The sequence below is a fragment of the Petromyzon marinus genome, unplaced genomic scaffold, assembly GCF_048934315.1.
Source record: "Petromyzon marinus isolate PM22_M1 ecotype Great Lakes invasive population unplaced genomic scaffold, UKy_Petmar_22M1.pri1.0 PM_G_Scaffold_7, whole genome shotgun sequence".
NCBI lineage: Eukaryota > Metazoa > Chordata > Hyperoartia > Petromyzontiformes > Petromyzontidae > Petromyzon > Petromyzon marinus.
The window spans coordinates 3,956,197-3,975,836 of record NW_027423024.1 but is presented as its reverse complement, the minus strand read 5'-3'; the positions used below and the strand labels follow the sequence as shown (position 1 = coordinate 3,975,836).

Genomic DNA, 19,640 nt, shown 5'->3' with positions numbered 1-19,640 from the left:
GTGTGTGCACCTAATTCGAATTCACTACAGATGCGCACCTCACACACCAACCCCGTGCCAACACTCTGCAGCCCTGCGCTCGCTCTCTCACGCACCCCGCCCCCCGCACGCAGTCGCTCCACTCAAAAATCACAGACACCATGCCGAAATTCGCCCACACGCGCACACAGAAATCGCACCACACCGTTCTTCTGAACTGAAGTTTATTAATGACGCGTCTAAAGAAAACCCTGTGCGGCCCAGTAGTAAATATTCCACGAGCAGCACGTAGCCTATCCCTATTCAATCCCTGGGTGTACCCCCCACACTCTACTTCTCAACTCGCAGACACACTCACGGTGTCGCACGGAAGCTGTGGGAGTCGGAGGGACGATGATCCAAGAGGTCTCCGCCTGGGGTCGAGTCGTAGCGGTGCTCGCCAGCGTCCCTCGGACGCCGCGAGTGGCCGGGAGTCAGACTGGGGTGGCTGGACGGCTGGAGGAGAACCACCTGAACGTTTTTTCACCTCCCTCCCTTTGACGCCCTGGGAATCCGAAGATCCAGGGTCACGTGGTGTTATCCTGCGCAGACCAATCGAGCGCCTACCTATCGATTTTAAACCGATGTCCCCGCCCTTACCTGGAGCGTGACTTTCCATTGCGCCTTGACCCATTGTCTACGCACCCCTCCTCACAACCCCCTCCTCCCCACCCGGTCCTCCCCACCCGGTCCTCCCCACCCGGTCCTCCCAACCCCGCGCCAGCAGAGTGTTCTGCCCTCGACGCCCCATCTCCCGTGTTGCGTGCGCTTCATTGCGGCCAGCCTGTAAAACTCTATGCACCCCTGCGACTTTTTAAAGCTGATTTTAGGGGGGGCCGCCGTGTAATCCGGCCTGGGGGGGGGGGGAGGGGGGTCGGCCAATCTCCTGGCAACGGGAAACTGGGGGACATCCCTGCTAGGGGCCCTTCGGATGAAAGCCTGTGGGCCAGGCACCCCCCTTCGAGACCCTACGTGGGTGCGTGTGTGTGTGTGTTAAGTGGGAGTGTGCGTACGTTCGTGTGGAGGGGTGCGAGGGGATGGTGGCGCCGGCGGAGTTGCTCCGTTGCTGTGGCACCACAGTATCTATGGAATCGATAGTCATATCTATTGACTATAGTATTATCAGCTGACTATAGCAGTGTCCGCTTACTCTATAACAGTATTTAATTACTCTAAAGTAGCATCTACTCTGCAGCAGTATCTACCAACTCAACACTAGTATATACCGACTCTATTGCAGTTAACTTCTTACTCAGAGTACCGTGGTGAGGCCTAATCTCGTGCAGAGCCCCCGGCCTCGCCTAGATTGCCCAGCCGGCCGAGGTGGCATCTTGGCAGGCTGGGGCTGGGCTGCCACACCACGCTGCTTAACATACCAAGCACAGATTCATTTTTCAAAATCGGCCCTCAAGCTGGAACAGATGTCTCAATTTATTGAAATGCACTTTACTTTTTTTCAAATACAGCAAACCTCCCCCCCATCCCCGATCCTGTTAAAGCCATGCTTTGTACTACATTACAGCCAAAGTTTACAGGAATCTAAAGCAATGCAGTAAAAATTCAACGAAGCAATGTTGTAAAGCTACAGTTGGCCAACTTAATTATTTGCCGGCCATTTCACCACAGCGAATGCACCGATATAAATTCCGCAACATTTAATGCTGCCTTGTGAAATACAAACACAACTCAATTAAATTGTCATGTCCATGGTTATTACAGCTTAAGACCGGTCGCACAAAATAACCAATTTTAGGAGACAATTAAAGCTTTAAAGTTAAGTCCGATTTTACAGAAATGTTTTACCTCACCCATTAGACTAAGGTAAAAAACTATACTTACAATTATAAATGTGTAAAGTGTTCAACAAAACGAGGTGTGCATCTTATTTACACACCATAGACATTAAAAGAATCGCATATCAATTAACAAAACCCACATACAGTCCTCGGACTACCCCTCTACGTAACGTTTCTTCAGACCAAACAAATGTGTTTTTAAATCAAGCAAACCCCCAATATATGTGCACTCTGGGAGGAAGTGTGGTTCTCTGCAACCTGCAACAACAAAAGCAAGCATTATCGACATCAAGAAGGAAAACCAACAGATTGTCGTCGACCCCACAAAGGGCTCCATTCTCAATTGGAGAATTTGGTTTGCGTGGTCCCGATTTAGGCCAAGATTTGGTGACAAGGTGTCTCTCCAAGCTATCCAATGCCCTTCGTCAATCTCTAAAATTGGGCACGAGAGCGTTGCCAACCAACTCCATTTGAAAGAAACTACTCTACATTTGTATTTTACCAGGTACGGCCCACGGAGCTATGGAGCGCTCTTTCAGGAGAGACATGGCCACTGTTCTGCCCCACGGCAGATATGGAGCTGTGTTTACAGAAGAACTTCCTGATATGATGGTGCCGAGTTTGGTCACGTGACCAGGAAGTGACGCGTTAAGGGTCTCGAAGCGACGAGGCAAGGCAGGGGTGTCAGTCCTTACAAAGAGTACAACATGGAGGCACAATTACCATCTCAGTGAAGACGGGTGCATCTGCTCCTTGTGGGACTTTAATAATCATTGTCTGCAAGTTCGTTTATCGCCATATATATAAAAGGCAAAGTTGTAATGTGTGCCTGTTCAAAATGTTTAGCGTACTTCCCGACTTGCAACCAACTGGAAATTGGCCATGTGGGTACTTACCAGACTGTACACCACGCAAAAATTATAAAAATACACTTTTTTTTTAGGGGGGGGGGAGCTCAATAATGCATATTTTTTTTGCACAGCAAGTGAGCTGTGGCGTCAAATCTGTCACGTGACCCTCGCATGTGGAAGCGTAACGCATTGTATTGTAGCAGTTAGCGTTGTCTGTGTGTGTGTGTATCTGTGTGTGTCTGTGTGTGTGTGTCTGTGTCTGTGTGTGTCTGTGTGTGTGTGGAAGCATAACGCATTGTAGTGTAGTGGTTAACGCTACGCTGCGCTACGAACCCGGCGACCCGAGTTCGATTACCGCTCGCGGCCACCAAACGAGTAACTGCTTGGGTGTCAACATCACCACTGGGGAGATAAAGGTGGCAGGGCATGCTGCTGGCCACCAAACCCCTTCGTGTTCTTATAATACTGGGACTCCTGTTATGTTAGGATTGCCGTTATAATGCTGTAAATGCCTTTATAATGCTGTTAAATTGTTACGATAAATATGGAGGCCTAGTTAACAACGAAGCCTGCCACTTGCATTATTGTGAATAGTTATTTGTAATTAGATAAGTCGAGCCAGACTTGTGCCCATGTAACTTTAATGTATTCTTGAGAGCAAGGATGAAACCATTTATTTCAATGGTATCAGGTACTGGGACCGTGATCTGATCCCATCCCATCCGTGAAGGTAGGATGTCATTCCTGACTTACAGTACCCCGGGGTTTACAAATTGAGTTGTACCTGCGGTGATTGCTATATCGGGGAGACAAAGCGACATGTCTCTGGCCGAATTCGCGAGCACAAATCAGATTTGAAACACGTCAAAACGAATTATTCTGCCGTGGCTGATCACTGTTACAGCGCTGTGGGTGATCACGATATAATTTTCTCCGATACCAAGGTTCTTTGCAAACCCACGGGTTTTATCAGAGATGTGTTCACGAGGCAATTCAGATCTACAAACACAGACACAATTTCAACCGAGAAGATGGTTTCAAATTAAGCAACCATTGGAAAGATGTTCTAAATCGAACTAAACATTAAACTAATTTTCAATGGTACAGTATATTTTTCAAGTAGTGGTACCCCAAACTTTCGCAGCTCTTAAAAATTCCCTTTTCACACCATCAATAGGTCCACCCGCACGTACACCACCTCTATGCTCAGTCGGTCAATCAAATGCTAATTTTTATGCTAATTCCTTTGTCAAGGCACCTTGTTTCCTCGCACACAGCTTAAAGGTCCGCGGTCTGAGCGTGGCTGTGTTTCACTCCAGCGCTGTCCTCGAGACAGCCTGATCCCTTCACCCGATGAAGGCCGCTTGTGTTGTGGCCGAAACGTCGTGATTTTTGTTGTTTTATTTTTTACCTACGTGACTTTACCGAATAGAACCAAAGAGTATGGATCCTTGCAGTCACGAAAGCTTTAAATCTAGAAGTGTACCCATGGCTACAACCACGAGAAGGCGAGTAGAGTCAAGGACGTAATGAATGGGAAGAGGAATAGAAAGGGGTAGAGGAGACAAATGGAAAAATGGGATCAGAGACAATGCTATAAAAGGGTCTCTCTATCATCCTCCACAGAGCAGGGTATTTTCACAGGGGGGGTTTTTGGGGGCAGAGGGTAAGGGACTCAGCAGGGATGGCCACACAAGTCACGTGACTTCCTCAGGGAGGCACGAGCAGATTCTCGATATTGTTTTGCAGCTTAACGGGAGTGCAGGAGCGGGAGCTGCCCTTACCTGCACGTGCTCCTCCTCCTCATCATCATCATCTGTCTAGTCCTGCACCTTGGCCGGCAGAGGAGACCGCACCCCTGCTTTGGGCATGCCCGGCCGCCCGTCCCCGCCCCACAGGGTCCAGCGGTTGAACCGGGACGTGTGGCCCCAGCTGTGCCAGAAGCGGCGAGCGCGCGCAGCCGGGAGGTTCACCCCGAACGTCTGCATGTTCAAGCGCTGCTCCTCCGCCAACGTCATGCGGCAGTTCCTTACAAGATGGAAGGAAGGGGGGGGCGGGGGTTGTGAGCACAGCTGGTGCATCTTGCCAGTCATCTCAGTCTATCCATGGCCACCTGGGGTCTGTCCCATGACCTCCTGTCAGCGAGCCTTCGACATTCCACGTGTACCTTCACCGAGCAGTGAATGGCGCGTGTTGGTATTGGAGGTGGAGGGAGGAGATAAAGACACAGCGCTACAACTTCTTGCCCGTGCCACTACTACTGGCAGAAGGGCCACAGTAAGTCACTCATTTTCATTTTGGCAAATATCGCAGTTTTTACACCGGCACACGAAAAATGCCTGCCACTTGTAAAACACGTCACGGGATTCTTTGAATGTTCCCTGCCAAGCAGCAGGCGTACATCCCTACGGTTAATGCGCCCGCAGTATTATAAATCAGAGCAGCCACTAGATTTGCACCGCGAATAGTTTTGTTGTTACGCGACAACGACTCTTTCTGACGCTCCGAGCAGTGGCTCACCCCACACCATGTTGAAGAGTGGTCTGTGGATGACGACAGATCACGGTACTACAGAATTGCTCGAGTGAACGCTAAACCCTACATTAGAGGTTCCCTGCACGGTTCCACACCATCCTGCGTTTTAGAGAAATGTTCGCCTCGTGCCCAGTCAAATAATTACACGGTTCTTCCTCTTATTTTCGAGCTAGGATTTTTTCCCGAATCAAGCGCAACACCGCAATTCACGCGGCGTGCATTTTCTGCGCAGAGTAATTAAAGTTAACGTCACACATTTGCAACGCCCCAAAGTTTCCAGATATTCAGGAGGCGTAGTCAACCGCATACGAGTGAGAAGGCAGCCAGCAACGGCACTAACAATTGCCCGAGATCTGTCATCCTATATTAGGATGGTTAGGCCAACTCCATTTGTGAGTTTTTATTACACGAGGGACGAAACCAAAGAAAACCCACACGTGCAAAGGTGGGAGAGTGAAGGGGGGGGAACAGAAACCCCATCTCCGTACAGATGGAGATGAATCAACTTGCTGTACTGCTACCTCCTGGCAAGTCGGTGCACATGGCAGAAGATTGTGAACCACCAACCCGTTGCCTCCTCCAGGCGCTGTATATAAAGGTGTGCCGCCACCACTGCCCGTCCGAGACCATCAACCCCGCGATGAGCAAGGAGACCCAATTAAAAATCACAAGTGGCAGAAATGCCATTACCTGCCGCCATCTTTGGAAATGTTGTCAAAGAAGCATCTTGTTTTGTCGTAGAAGCATTTGTCAGGAAACACGGCAGAGCTCCTGCTGGGACCCCTCTGCATGTCTGCAGCACAAAGGGAGACGTCAATGTCAGAAACTAATTAAGGGATGGCCTGGACAATTAAAGACAAAGATCCCCACCCTGTTTCGCTTCAGACTATCGGGGCAAGTGCTCTTAGTGAGTGGCACCCCGAGGCCGGCACGGCACACGAAGGCATGGGTGGGCCTAGCACCATGCCCGGCCACCTTCGTCTCCCTCATGGCGATGGCTGAGGTGAGCCACTAGAGGGGGGCGACGGTACAGATTTGTTGAACCAAACTTTTCAACAGAAGACGCCGTGGCAGCAGTGGCAACAGGCCACCGTGATGGACGCTCGTGGAGATTGCTCCTCGTGAACAAAAATTGTCAAAAGTGCATCATGGTCCTCAAGGCTACCAACATTTAGTACAGGGGATTCTCCAAAATTTTTTACCATTTGTTAAAATACAACCATTCACCAATGCGAGTCAGGGCTAAACCAATACGACCATAAACTTTGCATTATATTTCAGGCCCATCAAGCTATATGGCTCTTTTTCAGAAGAGACCTGGCCACAAATGATAGCTCAACGAAGTGGCTTATTACATGGAAATTTATAGCAGGTAAACTCCAATAAGTGCACGTTGATTCTAAAATGTGGAGGGAAAAACCGGATGACTCAGAGAAAACAGGTTTTTTTTGGGTTAGATCGTGATCCAACCCAAAAAAAAAATCTATCATGGATGATATTGGTCGCAAAAGCCTACATGTTAAACCGACCCAGAGAAAAATCCACACTACCACGGGGAGAGAGACGCATGCAAACTCCAAATATACAATGGTCAGGGTTTTGGTGAAACCCACGAGGCAAGGTAGCCCCCCCCCCCCACAGCCGCCTAATAATTTGTTGGCACAAGAGAGGCGGTGTAAGACAAATCCACTGTTGCACTGCACATCCATGCTTTACATTGTCCAAGCTCCACTCTTTCTGCAACCCACACCTGACCAGAGTGATGCGAGGCCCTCACCCACAAGTGCAGTGACAGCCAAGCTTACTAAAGGCTGTCACATGCGGAAAGTTTCTCAAGTTATCATTCCTCACAATTACTCTAACTCGTATGAAAAAAAGGGCCTAATATAAATGTCCACATAAGCTACTTCATTGAGCTATCATTTGTGCCCAGGTCGCTTCTGAAAAAGCGAATATCTCAGTGATTTTTACCTGGTAAGACAAGATTAGTTGATTTTTATTTTTTCAAGCGATTTGTTCACTTGACCTATAGACTGTGCACTCCCATCGTGTTTTTGTATTGTATGTTGTTACATTCTGACCCGCCCCTACTGAACATCTGTGGACAAAAAAACCTTTGTAGCGCATCGAAATCCCCCAGTGGACAAATAAATATTCTGATTCTAAAAGGAGACATCCCACGGGAGTGGTGGTGGTGGTGTGAAACCGGGTCCCTCAAAGTGCTCCTTTAAAAAAAAAAAGGTCCACCACCTTCTCTTTGCTTGGCCTTGTTGTTCTGGAACTCCTTGTCCAGCTCCTCGCGGTCCAGCTGCGCGTTGCTGCTCTCAAAGTCAAACTCCGCCTGAAACTCATCGCCCAGGTTCAGGGCCTGTGCCTTCTGGGGGCGCCCATGGCGGCTCGAGCCTGCGGGGAGAGAAAAATAAACGGCAGCTCGGTTTGTGATCCACCAACGCCGCGGTGGTGGCGGTGGTGAGATGTTAACTACCTAGCCTGGTACGCAAGAGCTCGTGGGTTCTATCCCGACCCCCTGCTGTATACTTGGAAGTTTGCATGTTCTCCCCAAATGTGAAACATTTCCTGCAAACTTTCTCCATTGGAATAATGCATCAATGAGTACACCCTGCTGCAAAGAAAAAAAAACTTTTGCTGTACCCTCATGGACAAATGTGAGTCTCTTACTTTCGACCCAGGTTTCCTGGGTAAATATTCACGACCATAAAAAAATAGCGCACCGGCTGCCCGGTATTCAGGTCGGCACCAGCGGCCAAGAATCTGTTATTCTCTCCGCCCTCTGCACATGTTCAAAAGGCCATTGCCAAAGTCCAGGCTAATGCACCGCGTCGCCTTTGAGGCAACGTCAGTGATAAAAGCGGCAAGGGGTTTTTGCCTTCCCACCGCGATTTACAAAGCCCCACGACGAATGCGTCCACAGAAGCTGTGCACGGCGAGCCTTCAATACGCAAACGCATTAATTAGTCTCCGTCGGTACGAGACGCCGACTGTAAATTGGGACACGTTGCTTCAAAACGAACTTACAAATTTGATGAAAAGATGAATGACGGCATGGGGGGGTGGCGGGTGGGGAGGGCGAACACCACCCACACCACCCGTAGCCGTACCTGCAATCTGCTTCACGGGGGCCCTCCGCCACCGCCGCCGAGGCGCCGTCTGCACCCCCCGCTCCACCGTGCCGCTCTTCCTCGCCGGCTGCTGCGGCGTGGCGTTGACGCGCGCAGCGGCCGCGCCGGCCGTGCGCTCTGCCGCACCTGTGGGCGATGGGCACAGCCGGCGCGCACCCACCGGTCGTCTCGGTTCGTCAGCCCGTCGGGGGGGGGCCACGTGGGACCCTCCCGGTGCCTCCCGGCAACGACCGGCGACACTTCATCTGGCACGGGCGCCGTGGTGACGTCACCGTCACTTAGTGGCGAAAGGCGGCTGTTGGTATTATGGGGCGGGGGGGGGCGTTCTACAACAGCTGTGTGGGCAAGACACAAGTGCCATAGCCCTCCATCACCCATCGTGGTGTCAGTGTCATCATCATAATTACCACCACCACCCCTCCCCCCCTATCGTTCCTCACGACTGCAGGTCACACGTTTGTGTTGTCACCAGGCAGATGGGCTCACCGCACACAAATCCCAGCGTATCCGAGCGTGCCATTTTTACGTCGCTTCGAGCGAGGCCGTCAAAACCGCACAGATCACTCAGCGGCCAAGCGCAGCGTTTGCCGACCACCCCGTTTGCGTCTCCAACATTTTCGAAAAGGAAACTCCGCTTTCATTTGCTCTTGATGCAACCAATTGCCATAGCCACGTAGGTAGCGCTGTCCTCCAGACAGTCTCGTCCCTTCACCTGAGGAAGGCCGCTTGTGTTGTGGCCGAAACGTCGTGATTTTTGTTATTTTATTTTTTACCTACGTGACTTTACCCAATAGAACCAAAGAGTATGGATCCTAGCAGTCACGAAAGCTTTAAATCTAGAATTGCCATAGCACCACCATTCATATATTTTGTCAAAAATGATGATTTCGCACGGGTTTAAAATATAAAAATATTAGCACACGTTTGTCGTTAGGGGCGTTTGCGCGCAACTTTTATGGGTCGGGCAGCATTACATTGGGGGGGTGTTAACATTAATAAACGAGACGGTGGAACGAGGGTCACCGGGGCTCTTGTCCACAAGCCACGGCAGACTTCACGACTCGTCCTCCCGCCTGCAGAGGGAGGCCTCGGCTGCACCAACACGGGCGGCACGAGGATTCACGACGCTTCCGTTAAAGTCGGTGGCTGTTGTAACCTTTGCCGCAGCCTTGCAACCCCTTTGGTTCCCAATCGTTCACAAACAACGTGCAACGTCAACAGACGTAAGGGGTTTGATGAAACAAAGCGGTTGCACTCGGCCCGCGCGCCCACGCCCAATCTGTATTTCGATGATATACCTTCGAAAGAAATCCCCAGAAAGGGGATCTTGCAACCCCCAAGGGGTGCGTGCACCCCTGGGTTAAGAACCACTGGGCGAGACGATCGTGGGGTAACACAGTAATATAAATTTACAACTCACACCCCTTTCACGTCGTCGCTTTATTATGAACACCGCTAACACAATTTACGTCGGTGACAGCATCGATCCTTTCTCGTATCCCCATCGCCTCTTGCTTCACCTACCCTGTAAACTACCCTGTGGTGTCGCGCGCATGACGACATGTACTGTGCTTTCGATAACAAAATACATTATTGATGTACGGTATTTTGGGAAAAAATTGCTTAAATTTACGTCGCACATTTCAGGAACGCATCACCAATGTAAATTGGGGTACTGCTCTACAATGCCCAATGTTCTGCTACACCATCTGCCACCCAACAAATCAAATTTGTCACCTGGAGCACCACACCAATTTATGTGGTTTCGGCAAACCAGAATGTTGAAAAAAACGCAAAAAAACAATCATATTTCCGTACGACGTCTCATTGGACATTACAAAATCGGGCATCAGGTGTTTGGTAAAAGATGCAGGTGGAGATCCGATCAGAAATCCTCTCTTCTCTCAATACCCAGCCAGTGAACAGGGTGGCCACAACCTCAGCACCACGATAGCACCTCGTTGAGATCAATATAGCAAGTTGCCTCTGGCAACCTCGTTTCTCACAAAACCACAGATTTTAAAAAAGAAAGTCTTCGTTCATCATCGCCATGGAGAAATGCATCGTGCAGGACCTTGAAGCCGCAATTAAATTTTGTTGGTGCAAATCTTAATTGGGTTAAGTTGTGGAAGAGGGGTAATTTTAAAACGTTTTTATTTTTTATCAGGCAAGACACCGAGCTATATTTGCACTTTTTCAGAAGCCACTTTACCACAAATGATCGTTGAATAAAGTGGCTTTCTTGATAAACGCCGTTATTGCAAACAACAAAACCCATTTAGCACCACATTTGTATTATCTCGTGGTAGAAGAGTGGCTCTCGCACAACTACGAACCCAACGACGCAAAAAATAACTCGATTCTCAGCCACATCACGAGCGAATTATATCCAAATCGGTGGCTGGCTCCCCACCTTCCCATTCACCACAACCGCACAAGTGAAGCGTGGCAGGTGAAATAACCACCCCACCCCGCATGACAAGACAGCGCGGCCTTCGCCGAGCAGTTCATTGACAGGGCACCAAATAATAACGCTTTAAATGACGGGTTATTTTGAAAAGGCGACAATTTAAAATGCAATCACTGGGTATCACCATCAAGCGCAAAGTAAAAACAAAAATGCTCGTCCGCATGCACTACGCATTATCATCATCATCGAGCTGTTATGCACAGAGCCTTTTATTTTCCTGCATGCGCTTACGGAAATAATTCCATGAAGATAGCTGCAACTCAACTGCGTTCAATTAAGATCGCATTGAAATCACGCAGTTGCCTCTAAACGAGCAAAAGGCGAAAACGACCCGAGGCAAGGCCACTGGGCAACGGAAACCACGTGGCATTAAGAGGGCAAAGGTGCAGCCCTGCAGTGCCGATGTTTACCGCACACCGCACCCCCCCCCTCCCGTACCCGCAGCTCCTCCGTACGCAGGCTGCACAAAGGGACGGTGCCCGACCGCTGTGGCCCAGGCGTCGTGCCGCGCGTGGCCCGGGTGGCCGCCCGTGGCACCGCGGGGGGGTCCGGTCGGCGTGCCCGGCGCGGAGTGGCAGCTCGCCGCCGCTCCGATACTGCACGTGTGGCAGCGAGCGGCGGCCCCCCCCGGGGTGCCCGGCGAGGACTGGACGGGGGGTGAGGGTGGGTTAGGCAGCGATTAGAACAAATCACGACGGACGACGTACGCATGTCAAACTTCTTATGCACCTTCTTGGTTCTTTCGGTAAAGTCACCACCACGTAGAAGGGAAACAATAAAATAATAAAAATATAAAACTTTAAAATTCTCACGACGTTTCGACTGCAACACAAGCAATCATCATCAGGTGTAAAAACCACAGCAAGACATTTTTTTTTAAAAAGTGGCGGGTTTTTTTTTAACGTTAGCACCACGGAGAGCGATTTGGCAGTTATTCAGATGGACGAGTCCATCTATGTTCGGAAAAGAGGAGGGGGGAGACGAAAATGATGGATGCGGTCTGAAAGCCACCGTAAGCGTGAACAATCAATTAAGACCCGGAATGGTTTATCAAATCCTTCCAATGATTGCTAAGCCAGAATTCCTTCCTCTCGGTTGAAATTGTCTCTGTGTTTGTATATGTGGATAGCCTCATGAACGAATCTCTCATGGTAGCCAGATGGCTTACAGAGAACCTCTGTAAGCCATCTGGCTACCATGAGAGATTCTCCCGTTTCGGTCTTAGGAGGAGGGATAATTGCGATGTCATCACCCGAGAGCCAATCAGGTGCCAAGGGTTGCGCAATTCAGCCACTGGCACGCTGGCACCCGGGCTCGGATCTTGGTAGCCTCTTCCATCTCCTCCTCCTCAACCTGTAAAGACCCTCCACAGCTACCACTGTTAGCTAACTATTGTAACTCTCAAATGCAACTTTCATCAAGCCCCCCGAGTGTGAAGTGCAGTCTCCAACCTCGTATTCTCCACCATCTCTGGCTTCCTCGATTCCAGTGCCGTGAAGGGAAAATTTGCCCGAAATGCGGCCGATCAGCGTTGACTTTTTTTTCCACATTTTGTCAACATGTTGCCAAAGATGTCCCTTAAAGGCTTAACGGACGTTCGGGGCAAGTGCAGTGCGAGCAACTACGAGGCCGGCAAAGCACACGGAGGAGGTGGGGAAGCCAGCACCACGCCCGACCGCCTTCTCCCAAGTGGCGATGTTTATACATCGCACCAGGTGCTCATTGGATAGACCTGAGGAAAAGCCCGGGACCGTTTCAGATAATCGTCACCTGGCGTTGGCCGTAAGTGGGAATCAAACCCCGGTGGGTCGTAGGCGGGTTTGTGGTGCAGCGCATCAACCACTGTGCCACCGCTCCCCTAAACCATGGCACCGCTGCAGTGGCAAGATGTTAACTACCTCACCTGGAGTACAATAGGTCGTGGGGTTTGATCCAGACCCCCGACGCCTGCATATTTTTGGAGTTTTCAACGTCCTCCCCCGTGGTCACGTGGATTTCTCTGGGTCATCCAGTTTCTACCTCCACGTTTTAGAACCGACGTGCATTTGGAGTATTTGGCTGCTGGAAATGTCCACGCGATAAACCGCTTCGTTGAGCAAATCATTTGTGGCCGGGTCGCTTCTGAAAAGAGAGTTAAGTAGCTCGGTGGGCCTCACATGGTACAATAAATAAAGAGTTTAATGGTAAAGAGCGGCTGCACCTCTCACCTGCACCATGGCCACGTCGTGGTGCAGAGCGGACAGCATGTACTCGCACGGGGTCAAGTCCTTGATCTCGCTGATGCGAAAGACGATGTGTTCGAAGACCTCCTCGCGAGGGGCAATGAGACGGTCGGCGGGGCGCCCCTCCGTTCCGCGCAAGCGCACTGCGCGCGCACAAAGACGCCCGCCGCCGGTACAGACCTCCACGTATCCGTTTGGTCAAGCGTTGTTACGGTCGAGAGCACCTATGCAGGTCGGAGCAGGTGCGTGGTTGTGGGTTTTGGGCGCCACTGTGGTGAGACGTTAACTACCTCGCCTGGTATATATCGAAGGTCATGCGTTTCATCCCAACCCTGACAACACCTGCTGTATATTTGGAGTCAGCGAGGTTTTCTCTTCCCATGGGTCGAGCGGATCCCCCCCCCCCCCTCCAGGTCCTTCGATAAGCCACTTCGTTGCGTTACCTACCATTTGTGGGCAGGTCGCTTCTGAAAGAGCGATATAGTAAGTGGGCCTTACCCGCAACATAAACAATTCTTTAAAATAGTTTCTAGCTGGTTCAGCTACCTTCATCCTCCCCAGTGCTGATTTAATCATCTTTTTTACTTACACACCACACCAGGTAACTTCACTTGAAGGCAGTCTACCTACGCGAAAACCAGAATGTGTTGGGATACAAGGCCACCACCGACGACGTTGTCTGTAGCCAGGAATCAAATCTAGCTCGCGGGGTTCCGAGCTGCACACATTTCTCAACTCTGCAAGCCAAAAATTGAGATTAATTTATTTCCTGCAACAAGCTGTATTAAATATTCTTCTTTCTTTCGGTAAAGTCACATAGAAGGGAAATAATAAAATAATAAAATAAAACAAAAACTAAAAATGAAATGTATTTTATTTTCATTTAAGTAAAATATAAATGTATTTTATTTTATTATGTCTTAGCTGTATTAAAACCAATAGCCCGTCATCCATAAGCCATATGCCTGCAGGTATTGAATGTTTATGGGTATCAACATAACAAATCGCTATCATCACCGTCGCAAAGAAGAAGTTCTCCATTGTGCCAATTTAATCCCGACAGGTGCCGTTGGCCCAAATCTGTGAATGAAGGCAAAAATGAATCTGGAACATTTCCAAATTAACTGTTTTGGGGCCGTCCAGAAATTACGTCACGCACCTGGGGGGGGGGGGGTCAGACATTTGTGACGATGTGTGACGACTGGGGGGGGGGGAGTTTGATAAATGTGACGTCACATCAAAATGCGCAACTTTAAATATAAAAACACGTTCTACTTAATTAAATAGACGGGGGGGTCAAGAAAATCGTTCAAAATCGCGTGACGTCATTTATGGATGGCCCCTTATGCGGCACCGCCGGGCTTTTTGGCCGGGTCACGCGCCGTCTATGACCAGCCGCGTCTCATTGCCCTGTGACTACCGACCCGGCTTCAACACTTGATTTTGGCACACAGCGTTTTAATACGTTTTTTTTGTGTGGAATATTTGCTGGTTTATTCCAGAATGTTTCTGTTACGCGTCGTCGCTTTAAGATGTCCCGTCGCAAGGGAGAAACGCAAACAGACGGACGAAACAATGTGTGCCCGTATTGAAACGGCTGTGCACCCAATAACCTTCATTGAAAAATACTTGAAACCACTGCGACCCAGAATCAGCAAGAACAACAACCTCAGAACATTCGTGATTAAGCGGGTGACGAGTTGAAGAACTTTGCCCCAGTACAGCTAGAGGCGCCGGCCATAAATGACGTCGCGCGATTTTGGACGATTTTCGCCACCCACCCCCCCCCAAAAAAATATATAAAACACACTTCAAATCTCTTTAAACTATTATCATTGTAGTGCGTATTTAATGTGGCGCTGCACTCCGATGTTGAAGGTGAAAACATTTATTAACAAGTCTATTTGATTAAGTAGAACGTTTCGATTTAAAGCTTTCGTGACTGCAGGGATTCATCTTATTGGCTCTTTCGGTAAAGTCACGTAGAATGGAAATAAAATAATAAAAATAAAACATAATAAAATAACATTTTATTTTATAAAAAATAATAATAATAAAACATTATACAATTTTATTAAAAATAAAATGTTATTGCTTTATTTTTATTATTTTATTTCCATTCTACGTGACTTTACCGAAAGAACCAAGAAGATAAGTAGAACGTGTTGTCTATATTTAAAGTTGCGAATTTTGATGTGACGTCACATTTCTCAACGCCCCACCGCCCCTCGTCACACATCGTCACAAATGTCTGACCCCCACGTGACGCATCAATGGCTGTCATTTTAAACATTTCTGGGCAATTCCCACTGAGATTAAGGACTCTCTTACAAATCCAGGTTAATTGAAAACACAAAAGTACATACAGCAATCCAATACAATCATGATTTCATTGATTTCTTTTCATTTACTTTATTGATTTTTTTCACCTACGTGACTTTACCGAAAAAAACCAAAGACTATCTTATTTGTCGTTTGAGCATCTTAACACCTCCTGTTTGATTGCCCTGAAAAGGGTCAAACCACCCCTCTTTAATACCCCCCCACACATTGACCCCACGACACCCACACCAATCTGTCCAGAAGGCGGCAACGTCGCCGACACGTTCACCTCCTCCTGGCAAACTTTCCCCAGCCCCAAGGCCTCCTCCTCCTGCTGCTGCTGCTGCTGCCGCTGCCCGAGCGAGTCGCCTGTTAGGACGACTCAAGCGGCTTCATTAAACCCCTAACCCGCAGCTTCGGGGTGTCCACAGTCGCCCCGTGAACCACCCCCCACCCCCCAGTGCGTAACCTTTCGCCAAGACGACGGTGGAGTCGTCCGTGTTGATGTCACAGAGGATGCCCTCGTAGCGGATGCCCGCCATGGAGAGCAAGCTCATCCTGACGCCCATGCAGGCCGCCCAAGTGGCCATGGTCGCCGGCTCTGGCTACGGGCGACGAGAGGGGCTGGTGGGGCCGCCTTGGTGGGGCCGCCTTGGTGGGGCCGGGCAGGAGGAGGGGGGGGGAGGGGGGAACTTGGCCCGGATCGCGAGACGACGACGATGATGATGATGGTGGTGGTGTTGATGTTGGTGATGATGGTGGTGTTGTTTATGGTGATGGTGGTGTTGATGGTGGTGGTGTTGATGGTGGTGTTGTTGATGGTGGTGGTGTTGATGATGTTGGTGGTGTTGATGATGATGGTCTTGTTGATGGTGGTGGTGTTGATGGTGGTGGTGTTGTTGATGTTGATGGTGTTGATGATGATGGTGTTGTTGATGGTGGTGGTGTTGATGGTGGTGTTGATGATGGTGTTGATGATGATGGTGGTGGTGTTAATGATGATGTTGATGATGGTGGTGTTGTTGATGATGGTGTTGATGAAGGTGGTGTTGATGATGGTGATGTTGATGATGGTGGTGTTGATGATGGTGGTGTTGATGATGATGGTGGTGTTGATGATGGTGGTGTTTATGAACGTGATGGTGATGTTGATGGTGTTGATGATGATGGTGATGATGATGGTGTTGTTGTTGATGGTGGTGTTGATGATGATGATGATGGCAACAACCCACCGCGTGTCCCCCACGTGTTCACGGACACGCCACTGGCACTGCAATGCACTCTGGGTAGCGCCAAGTGGGCGGGATTGTGGGGGGAGGGGGATTTGTTTCTCTTCCGCTCAACGTCGTGGGTTTTTTGCTTTGTGTTTCATTTTAGTTATTTTTTATTTAATTTTTATTTTCTATCAACGTGACTTTACCGAAAGAACCAGGAATGTGAACTGCACGAAATATAAAGCGGGTCACGTGCACGCCTCTCGACCAATCGAAATACGCGGCGTTTTTTTAAACCGAGGGGCGTTTCCCCACCCCGCCCACCCTGCCCCCCGTCCACCCCGCCCCCTTACACCCCGCCCCCTTGCACCGCCCCGCCCTCTTCCACCCCGCCCCGCCTCCTTCCACCACGCCCCCTTCAAACCCCGCCCCTCCTCCACCCGCGTCTCTCCGTGAAGGTTTGAAGGCCCAGTTCAGTTTTCAGTTTATTTTGGTTATAGCCCTGTGAGCCATTCGGCTCTTGAATCGGGGTGCAACCACAACAAACACAAAAAAACAAGAACACGAACAAGAAAAACATCTTAAAGTGACTATGTGTGACTGTGCAAACAGAAAATCCATGAAAAACACCAGCAAAATATTCCTGAAAAAAGAAGCCGTACACCAACGCTGTGTGCAAAAAATCCCAGTGGGATGCAAGTCAAACAACAACAACCACAATAACTTAGATTAAGGCCATCAGTCTAACTCCGTACTACAACAAAACAAACATGTCCAAACCTAAAAACGTTTTCCAAATCACCCATAAATAAAGCCATAATTGCAACGTAACAGCGATCACAGGGACTGTGACCGAATTTTTACAATAAACTACATAAATAACATGTAACACCAAATCCTAGAGCCATAGTTGGCTGCATGAGTTACTCCACAACAACAGAAGCATCCTTCTGAGTATCAAATTATTCAATGTACCTTTAAGATCAGCACGCTAAATCAAAATACAGATAATACTTTGCAGCGTCATCCGGAGCGAAACATTTTATTTTATGTTACGCCAATGAATAACAGTGGCAGCTAGGGGTGTACAACTACTCTAGAGCAGTTTTGAGAGAAGATCTCATTGGTAGCGATTCAAGTTGCAGTTTATTGGCAATAGCATTCCAGACTCTGGGGGCATCAATAGCAAAGGCCCTTCCTACGGCAATAGGGAATGTGAAGCTGGTAAATGAGCGAAGACCTGAGGTCAAATTTGTTATTTGAAACAGAGTGGAGATCCAGCAGGTAGTCTGCGGATTTTTTTGTAAGTACATCGTGAATAAATAAGATCTGGTGCACAAGCCGTCGAACATTAAGAGACATTAAGTTTGACCCAATGTAGAGATCACAGTGGTGAGTCCTATATGTGCAGTTCAATGTAAATCTTAAGGCCGAGTGATAAATGGAATCAAGCTTCTTCAGTACAGTACTTGGGGCTGATTTATACACGATGTCACAGTAGTCAAGTAGAGGCAGTATGGTAGCTTTTATCAATTCCAAACGGAACATTGGGGGGAAGCAGTGCTTGTGTCGATACAGAAAACCAATTTTTATTTTTGTCTTTTTACCAATATAATCAATGTGATCTTCAAAATTCAGTTTTGAATCCAGGATGACCCCAAGATACTTATAGATCTTGACTTGCTCTATTTTATAATTATTTAAGGAATGTAATTGGCGAAACATAACTTCCTGCTTTAGTCCTGGTGAGAAGCATAGCACCTTGATTTTGTAGGTATTCAGGACTAGTTTAAGAGCAACTAGCGGATGTTGTAGTTTGTTGAAATCACCCTGTAGCTTAGCAATCACGTCATCCAGAGAGCGGCCAGCAGTAATCAGTATTGTGTCATCTGCAAAAAGATTTACCCTGGAATGATCCAGGTCAGTGCCCAAGTCATTGACATAAAGAGAGAACAAAAGGGGGCCGAGGATGGAACCCTGTGGAACCCCTTTTGTTATCTTCACACTGTTTGACCTCCAACCATCTGTGAATACAGTTTAGGTGCGAGAAAAGAGGTAATTTTGTAACCATTTTACTGTGTTTTCGGAAAAACCGAGGCAACTTAATTTACTAAGCAGGGTGTTGTGGTCTACTGTATCAAAACCTTTGGACAGGTCTAGAAAAAGACAGGTACAGTACTGCTTCTTATCAAGGCTAGTGTAAATGTGATTCAGAGAGTCTAACGCAGCAGATGTGGTGCTGTATTTTTTCCCGAACCCAGATTGTTTTAGATGTAGTAGATTGTTGGTGGACAGGAAACTGCTAATTTGGTAGGTCAATAATTTTTCAAAAAATTTCATCAACGGGGACAAAATTGAGATAGGTCAGTAGTTATTTGGATCATCTTTAGGGCCCCCTTTGTGAAGTGGACGGACATAGGAATGTTTCCATTCTAGAGGAACTGATGCTTCTTTGATGGACAGGTTGAAAATATGGGCTATAGGTTTGTATATTAGGTGACCAACAGTTAGTAGAGCAAAGACGGGAATACTATCTGCTCCAGTAGAGAAAGACCCTTTGAGGAAAGACAGTTGTTTCAGAACATTACTTTTGTGGATTGTCTGGAAACTAAATTCGTTTAATGTTTGGACAGGGGTGTAGAAATTTGCATGAGCAGAGGTGACTCCCAATACATTATAAAAAAGATTACCAGCTTCAGAAAAATGAAGGTTAAAATTGTCAACTATTTTTTTGGGATCTGAAAAATATTTCCCCATTTCGGTTAAGCTCAATGGGCAGATTGTCTGTTTTGGATGCCTTTTCGATATATTTGTTTTCCAGAAAATCCTGGCATTTCCATGTGATTCCAGGAGAGTGGAGGAAAAGTAGGCATTTTTTGCATGCCGTATTTTTTTGACGCATCTATACCTTAAAATCCTGTATTCTAGCCAGTCATTGACCAAATTACTTTTCTGAGCACATGCCCAAGCCTTGTCCCTAGTTTTCATTAGCTTTGTAATCAAGGATCAAACCATGGTGGGCGGTTGCATTTAGTTTTAAATCTAACCAACGGAGCATGTTTGTTAAGAATT

At 48.2% G+C, this 19,640-nt stretch overlaps 1 protein-coding gene across 2 annotated transcripts; it reads right to left on the bottom strand.

The window, feature by feature from the left end:
- Positions 1-1,431: 1,431 nt before the first annotated feature.
- Positions 1,432-16,660, bottom strand: LOC142920216 (protein LSM14 homolog A-like). Of its 2 annotated transcripts, XM_076062702.1 has the most exons (9): positions 16,587-16,660; positions 15,824-15,991; positions 13,018-13,175; positions 11,249-11,456; positions 8,320-8,466; positions 7,451-7,603; positions 5,891-5,993; positions 4,450-4,693; positions 1,432-2,072 (listed from the first exon to the last, which is right to left on the bottom strand). In XM_076062702.1, exons 2-8 carry the CDS (start codon positions 15,942-15,944, stop codon positions 4,486-4,488), a joined length of 1,098 nt encoding a protein of 365 aa, XP_075918817.1. In that variant the 5' UTR covers positions 15,945-15,991; positions 16,587-16,660; the 3' UTR covers positions 1,432-2,072; positions 4,450-4,485. The 2 variants fall into 2 exon arrangements, with proteins under 2 accessions (XP_075918817.1, XP_075918816.1); XM_076062701.1 differs by lacking the exon at positions 16,587-16,660 and having other exon boundaries at positions 15,824-16,558.
- Positions 16,661-19,640: the final 2,980 nt, after the last annotated feature.

Excerpts from the sequence above, each read along its gene's own strand:
- LOC142920216 (XM_076062702.1), bottom strand. The coding sequence starts at position 15,944 with ATGGCCACTTGGGCGGCCTGCATGGGCGTCAGGATGAGCTTGCTCTCC. Across the intron at positions 13,176-15,823 it reads CACCGTCGTCTTGGCGAAAG|TGCGCTTGCGCGGAACGGAG; the intron begins GTTACGCACTGG and ends GTGCGCGCGCAG. Across the intron at positions 5,994-7,450 it reads CAAGGCCAAGCAAAGAGAAG|ACATGCAGAGGGGTCCCAGC; the intron begins GTGGTGGACCTT and ends TTTGTGCTGCAG.